This window comes from Carlito syrichta, unplaced genomic scaffold (genome assembly GCF_000164805.1).
Source record: "Carlito syrichta isolate Samal-C Ts95f unplaced genomic scaffold, Tarsius_syrichta-2.0.1 Scaffold302276, whole genome shotgun sequence".
In the NCBI taxonomy this organism is placed as follows: Eukaryota; Metazoa; Chordata; class Mammalia; order Primates; family Tarsiidae; genus Carlito; species Carlito syrichta.
Genome location: NW_007246372.1, coordinates 485,199 through 493,239, shown reverse-complemented (window position 1 = coordinate 493,239; position 8,041 = coordinate 485,199). Strand labels below are relative to the sequence as shown.

Genomic DNA, 8,041 nt, shown 5'->3' with positions numbered 1-8,041 from the left:
GCCCCGCGCCCCCAATGCCGCCCACTCACAGCCCCGCCGGGATCCGCTTGGCATTCTCCTACCGGCTCCTCCCCAGCCCCGGGCCTGCGCATCGGAGTCCTTCTAGCTGTAGCGTCTGTCCCCGCCATCAGTGGGACTCAGGCCCCTCCCCACCCAGAGCCAAGGCGAGCCCCCCACAGAGACCAGCACACACTGGCGTATCCCTCGCGGCTGTCTCCAAGGAGCGAGGCATAGAGGAAGGGTCCACAGCCCCCATCCCAGGACCAGTCTCAGGCTCACCCGATCTCCGGATCTCGTGGGGCCTCCGCATCCAGCAAAGCTGAACCACGAGGACCCTTAAAACACCTCCTCCGCCCCCCTGCCCCAGCCCAGGGCGGCACCCCCTCTGGGCAGAGGGAAGCTGAGTCACCAGGGCTACCCACAGTTGCGGAAGCAGGGTATAGCCAGCCAGCATCCATTCCTGGCCCGCAGACTGTGCCATCCCTTGGGCACTTGAAGCTGACTCATAGCTGGACTTCCTGCGGTCTGCCCCCCGCCCTGGCAGAACAGAACCCTTAGCTGGGAGACAGATTAGCTCCCACGGAGCCCTTGCCCCTGTCTGAGTCTCGGTTTTCCCACCCGAACAACGGACACTTTCCGAGCTTAGATTGGGTATAATAGCGCGCCCCACTCAGATTCCAGGCCGGGCCCTGACCTTTCTGGGCTCTGGAGTCCAGGTGTCCAAGGACCAAGGCTCAGTGAGGTGTCCAATGCCAACTATGAGCCTCCTTCCTGTCGTTGGGTTTCCTTCCCTTGCGGAAGCTACTGCCCACCAAACACGGCTCACGCTGTTGTCTGACCAGCAAGTGCTGCATGACAGCAACCTGTCTGAAGGCGCGACTCAAAAGCGGACCGCTTAGCTCGGCCCGTGGCGCCCTCTTGTGGTCAGGTAGCGGAATGTGCCCTCGCAACCCCACAAGCACTGGACACAAGTTTAAAACCCCCAGCCTCACAGGAGATCTACTGAATCAGATGCTCCCTATTGGAACTGGACCCAGGAATCTACATCGGCACATTTGCCTCTGTGATTCTGACACCTATTGGAGCCTGCAAATTGCTGCTGTATAGCCTAAGCTGCAGGGCAGGGGGTGCAGATAGGGAGATTTCCAGGCCAAGAACCCAAACATGGGGGTGTTTAGGCAGGGTTTCTCCAGGAAGGGATGTGGGAGGGAAACTGAGCCTGCCAAGGGGAAATCCCCCCTTCCTCCTTTGCCATTTTCTGAGAAAGAAGAATCTGGGCTCCCTAAGGATTATATTATCTTTGGGATTCTTGTCAGTTTTCCAGTAAGTTTTCTTCAATAAAAACAATAATAAGCCAGGCTCGGTGGCTCAGCCTGTAATCCCGCGCTTTGGGAGGCTGAGGTGAGTGGATTGCCTGAGCCCGCGGGTTCGAGACCCGCCTGGGCAACTTGGTGAGCCCTCATCTCTACAATAAATAAAAAAATTAGCCAGGTGTGGTAGCGCACGCCTGTAGTTCCAGCTATTCGGAAGGCTGAGTCGGAAGGATCCCCGGAGCCCAGCAGGTCGAGGCTGCGGTGGCCAGGAACGGCCACTGCACTCCAGTCTGGGCGAAAGAGTGAGACTCCAACTCAAAATAATAATAATAATAATAACTTTTGAAAAGAAAAACACTCCAGCCCTTCTCAGAGTGGAACTGATGTGGAGTGGCAGGTGGTGAAGATCCTCTCTTCCAAGACAACCACGAAGGGGCTCCCAAGTTGTCCTGCCTCAGGAAGGGAGGCTATGAGGACTATGGATTCACAAATGGGGTCTGGGGGAGGGGGCTTGGTGAAAGGGAGGGGCTTGTACACCCCAGGTTGGGCGGGGAGGTTGAGGGCAGAGCCCAAAGCAGGTGACCCAGCAGCAGCCATTCCAATGGGAGCCCAGAAAGGCCAAGGTACAGGAGGACACCACCACTGGCTGCCAGGGACAGAGAGCTTCATCCCATCCTGGAGGCAGGTGCAGGGTGATCCCACCCACAGAGGAGAGGCCTCAGCAAAGGAAAGGAAGCCAAGTGCCCAGGAGCAGGCCACTTGAGTGGTGGCGGGAAGTTCAGAACAGGTCTGTGTGGCTCCAGGGCCCCAGCTTCTAATCTGCCTCCTCCTGCAGGCAGTAAGGCCCTCAAAAGAATATCTCCACATGGGAGGATGAGGGCTGGGGCAGCCAGCTTCATGGAGGGCAGCAGGGGGCTCCCTGCACTCCTTGGGGTCTACCTGAAAGTTCAGAGCAGCCTGCCCTTGCCTAAAGGCTCCTCAAATCTCTCAGATCTTAGTGCTGCCCTTTGGGGGGCTCAGGCTGCTGCTGTAGGAAGCAGCTGACGCTAAGAGGGACTTTGGGGGACACTGGGAGGGAAGAAGGATCCATTTCTAGCAATCAAGTTGCAGAGGCTGTGGGACGGGCCTCTCTTCTTGTCGTTGCATGTGCCTCGACAAATCACTTCATTCCTGGAGCCTCAGTTTCCCCTGCCTGATCAATGGAGAGATCACATGCTCTGTAAACCAAAACATCATCCCACAGCTGCAGGTTAGGAAGCAGACTTAGAAAACAGAAGGGGCTTGTCTGGAGCCATTATGGATCAAAATGTAGGCTAGACACAGACCTGGTCCCCGGTACCAGAGGGAGGGCCTCTGTTGATCAGACTCTTACTCTGACATCGGGCCCTGCACTGAACATGACTGTCCCCTTACCAACACCACTCCTCAGGGCCCCTGCCAATTGTGCCACACTAGATACCCGACCCAGTATCCCAGTGAACTCGCGGCTTTGGGACACAGTCTGAGAAGGTAAGGGGGGCTGGAGGCTTGAACTGGAGGGTGGCAGAGGCCCTGCTGGGGCCACACCCAGAGAAAGCTGACTGAGGGGAAGAGGCAGACGGGCCCAGGGCAGTGGAGATGAGGGAGCCTTGAGCCCCAGCTTCAATTTTACTGCAGACCTTGGCTGTCCCCAAGTGGTGGGCTGGTCTTTTCGAGCAAATACTCTCTGAGAGGGATTCAGGAGCTTCCTGCTCCTCAGAGCCAAACACACCCCAACAGTCCCCCTTGGAGGGAGGATCAAACCAGCTGGTGGATCCTTGCAAGCCCAGTGCAGGGAGTCCCCTGTAGTTGCCCTTCACCTTCTCTCTCTCCTGGTCTGACTTACCACAGCCAGTCTCCCCAACATGGGGGGGCTCATGGCTTCCTCGGGTGAGTCTCAGGGGGCAGGGAGGTGGCACAATGCAGTGGTGGTGTCAAGCCCTGGGTTGGAAGATCTCAGCTCTGTCCCTTATGGGCTGTGTGACCTAAGGCAAGCCACGGATCTCTGAGTCTGTACCTCTCTGCTGCCAGGTTGTGAAGAGAGGGTCGTGAATCCTCCCGCTAAGCACCCCTCACCATGATTAAGGAGGACAAGTGCAAGCCTGGGTGCAGATGTTTCACCTGAAAAACAGGGGCTGATTTTGCATTTGCCTGCCTGATATTCCTATGTTTGTTTGGATATAAAGAATGTTTTATGTGTTGCCCATCGAAGCTGGTCTGGATAAAAAAAAAAAAGTGGTACATATACACAATGGAATATTATGCAGCCATAAAGAAGGACAAATATATGGACTTTGCAGCAAATTGGGTGGATTTGGAGTTGATCATATTCAGTGATTTATCACAGAAACAAAGAACTGAGTTCCATATGTTCTTACTCATAAATGGACCTTGAACAGTTATAATGCTATAAGAAAGCGATTGACAGTAGTGGAAAACTATCAGGGGAAGGGGAGTGGGACTGGCAATAAAGGAAACTGCTAGGGGAGGGAGAGGCATACCTCATCCACAAGGGTACTTACATGATCAATGTTTGTATACCTAACCCTGAATTATACCCCATATCTTTATAATAAATAAATAGGTTAAAAAAAAAAAGGAATGTTTTAGCACCAGGCTCGGTGGCTCAGCCTGTAATCCCAGCACTTTGGGAGGCCGAGGTGAGTGGATTGCCTGAGCCCACGGGTTTGAGACCCGCCTGTGCAACTTGGCAAGACCTCGTCTCTACAATAAATCCAAAAAAAACTAGTCAGGTGTGGTAGTGCGTGCCTGTAGTTCTGCTACTTGGAAGGCTGAGGTGGAAGGATCGCCAGAGCCCAGTAGGTCGAGGCTGTGGTGGCCAGGAGCGTGCCACTGCACTCCAGTCTGGGTGACAGAGTGAGACTCCAAATAAAAAAAAAAAAAGTTTTAAATAGCTGCTTCCCCTACATGCCCAGACCCTAAATACTAGAAGAAAAGGCACATGTTTAATCTGCAGCTTTGAGGACTCCAAGTGCATCACTGTGACTTCCTGGGCACACAGAACCAGACCTGACATGCCGTCCATAAGTGGCAGGCTCCCTTTTTAACCTTGGTGGGGTGAGGCCCGGGAAGTGAGCCTTGGACTGAATCCCACCTCCCAGAGGACAGCCCGGAGTCTCAGTCCCTTCCCCCAAGTGGTAGGATCTTCACATCCTGGCTGCTGAGGCCTGGAGTGGTGCCTTGACTGTGTCTTGGGGAAAAGCAGGGAATGAGACCCAAGCTCCAGGGCCCCAGGCCTCCAGCTGAATCGGGGCTCTGCCATGAGATTATAACAATCATTGGATTTCCCAATTTCCAGCATTTTAGTGAAGGAGCTAAGAGGGCATCCCAGGCCAGGTCTGTGTGCCTTCTAAGCCAGGTGCCCTGCCCAACATTGCCTCCCACCCCAGCGTCACCACCTTGTCTGTGACCTTGTGTGTGTCACTTTCCCTTTTTCTAAAAAACAGATGAAAATGAAAATATCAACAACTTCACAGAGTTGTACAAAACAGTGTCTAGTAAATAGGTGCTCAGGAAATAGAACCAGTGTTGCCACTGCCAGCATCCCTGCCCCAGTGACCAGGAGATGGCTTAGGCACCCACCTCTTCTCCTCCCCGGGTTATTTCCCCTGTGCATGCATGTGAGCATGGGGCGTCAGGAAGCGGCAGCACATGCACAGATGATCAATGCTTTAATCATGTCAGGGGCAGACACTGAGCAGCCCTGCCAAGGCCTCCATAGCTACTGTGCCACAACCAGCTCTGGGCTGCCACCCTGACAGTGAAGTGGAGAGCTGGGGTCTGGGGCATAGCCTCTGGGCCACAGAGGCCTCCTTGCAGGACCCCAATCCCAGAGCGGGTGGTACTCACAATGCCAGCAGCCCACCGACTTCTCCTCCTTTTGCCAAGGAGTCTAAGATGCTTCATACCCTTCAGACCATGAGGTGGTCTTCACAGGTGACCTATGGGGCTGGGCTGGCCAGGTCTGAGCCAAGAGACTTCCAGCAGAAGGTGGTTGGGGCATGGTTTAGAACCCTCCCAGGGACTGTGGCTGGGGTGACCCAGGGAACATCATTCCAAGTGCACAAGAAGTGGCAGCAGGGTCAAGCAAGTTCCTGCTGCAAGGATGTCAGAAGCCTAGGGGGTGTGTGAGGCTGCAGGGATGAAGGAACCTGGGCTACCAGCTGACCAGCCTCAGCTCGATAGTTTCTCCATCCTTGGGTCTGTAGTCAGCAATACCTGCAGAAATGAGCAAGGGGGGTTAACTGGGCAGAGTATTTCACCCTCAACCTCACCTTTGGAACTCCCTGCCCCTGAGGCCAGGATCTATAAGATCCACTCAGGGCTTGGTGGTGGGAAGCTGGGCCCTTGACAACACCTGACAGGCAGGGTCACTGCCTTCACAATACCCCAGGGGCCTTCGGGAAGAGGGAATTGCTCAGTATGGTCCAGAGGGAGAACCAGGATCACAAGGAAGTTTCCAGGAGCCAAACTTCACTCACTAGAGAGAATCCAGGCTCTAGTAGGACACCTGGGTTCAAGCCCCTGCTCTGTGACTCATTAGCACTGTGACTTTGGACGAGTTACTTAACCCCCTGTGAGTACTGGTGGCTAAATGGGGATGCAAACCGCAGGGAGTCAAAAGGGGCATCTGGAACCCAGGTGTCGGAATATCTCCTTTCAATGGAGGTGCTATGGTCTGGATGTTTGTGTCCCACAAAATTCACGTGTCGAAACCTAATCCCCAAGGTGATATTAGGAGGTGGGGCCTTCGGAAGATGATTAGGTGACGAGGGCAAAGCCTTCATGAATGGAATTTGTACCTTTATAAAACAAACCCCAGAGAGTTGTCTTGATCCCTTCACCACAAAGGACACAGCGAGAAATACCATCTATGAACCAGAAAGTGGTCATCCACCAGACACCAACTCTGTTGGTGTCCTGATCTTGAACTTCCATTCTCCAGAACTGTGAGAAATAAGTTTCTGTTGTTTATAAGAGCTACCTAGTGTATGGATGGTATTTTGTTATAGCAGCCTGAAGGGACTAAGACAAGAGGAACTCAATGACTATAACTTTAGCCACTTTTCACCCCAAGAAGGCAAAGGAATGATTAATGCAATTGGTCAATTTGGGAAGACTAAACTAGGCAGGCATAGCCTGAGCTCTCTTTTTCTTTCTTTCTTTCCTTTTTTTTTCTCGTGGGAGTAGACTTCCTGCTGAACTGGGGAGTGGGGGGGTAGAGAGGGTAGATGGAGGCTATATTTACCCAGATCTGCTTTCTGGCTTGGTCCACTTGGCTTCCACCCTAGGTTACAACTTTCCATCTTTATCATTAATAGAACTGACCAGATTTGGGGTCTCCATCTGTAGCCCTTTGTGTCATTTCTCAATTTATTCAGAACAAGGGCAGAAAAAATAATGCTTTTAAGTGGGCTCCCTCAGAAAGTCTCATATTCTATAAAGCACTTGGCACAGTGCCTGGCAGTGATGTAAAAGGAACTTAAGTAACAAAAGTAGGGACAGATTACTTTTAAGAGTCTGCCAGGTAACTGGGCTGATGCACAAGGATGCTCAACACTGCTTGGGGCATAGGAGTTAAAACTGGAAACACCCTAAAGGTCCTATAGGAGTTGATAAGTTGTGGTCCGGCCATCCCATTCCATGCCCCATGGTGCAGTGACCCAGCTCCAGGGCTGAGCCCTGATTGACCTAAGCCAACCATGGTAATCCCTTCCCTAATTGGCCATTGCCTTGGTTAATGGTGGGCTCAAAACCTGGGCAATCTCCCAGCAACATGGATGGGTGCAGAAATGGGCATGAGATGCCAGAAATGGCCTTTGAGATGCCAGAAGTTTGCTGAAGGCTTTAGAGAGACAAATTCCCTCAGTCATGAAAGGGAACAGCCCAGGAGGACATAGAAGGGTCTCTCGGAAGTGGAAGCCCTGAAGAGAGAAGAGAGCCAAAGAAGTCTCAGGGAAGCAGGCTGGAGCCCTGGTTACAACACTCCTGAAATCTTTACTACCTCTGGATTTCTGGTCATACAAACCAATGGATGTCATAATGTCAAAGCTAGTTTCCATTGCATTTTCTTTTACTTGCAGGTCAAAGCACTCTCGTGGTTGATATAGTCTATGTGGCTATTATAAAGGAAGAGGAAGATCTACATATACCAACATATAAAGATGCCTACAATATATCGAGAATGGAAAAAAAAAAAAAAAACAATATATAGAGCTGTGTTGTCCAATAGACTGGCCACTAGCCACAGGCAGCAACAGAGAACCTGAAATCTTAGTACAAAAAGACATGTAAAATACATTGTGAAGAATTTTACATTGATTACACCCTAGAATATTTTAGATATTCTAAAACACTGGGTTAAATAAGATATACTATTAATACTAGTTTTACCAAATAGAAACTTTAAAATTATTACATGTGGATAATATTTTATGTCTATTGGATAGCACTGATATAGCTCCATTTTTTGTGAAAAAACAAGCTTACATATTCTTATAGAAGAAAAGACACCAAAAGTTAAAAGAAGTTATTCTAGGTAGTGAATTCTAGGTGATTTTAATTTTCTTCTCTTTTTTTGGATTAAAAATATAGTTTATAAAACCGGGCTCAGTGGCTCAGCCTGTAATCCCGCGCCTTGGGAGGCTGAGGTGAGTGGATTGCCTCAGCCCGTGGGTTCGAGACCCGCC

At 51.4% G+C, this 8,041-nt stretch overlaps 1 protein-coding gene across 1 annotated transcript in view; it reads right to left on the bottom strand.

Moving 5' to 3' along the window:
• Positions 1-5,004: 5,004 nt before the first annotated feature.
• TCN2 (transcobalamin 2) overlaps positions 5,005-8,041 on the bottom strand; it is a 16,010-nt gene continuing 12,973 nt past the window's right edge. Inside the window, exon 10 of the mRNA XM_008056183.1 lies at positions 5,005-5,570. Coding sequence (XP_008054374.1) covers positions 5,509-5,570 — 62 coding nt within the window. The 3' untranslated portion in view covers positions 5,005-5,508. The remainder of the gene's footprint in view (positions 5,571-8,041) is intronic.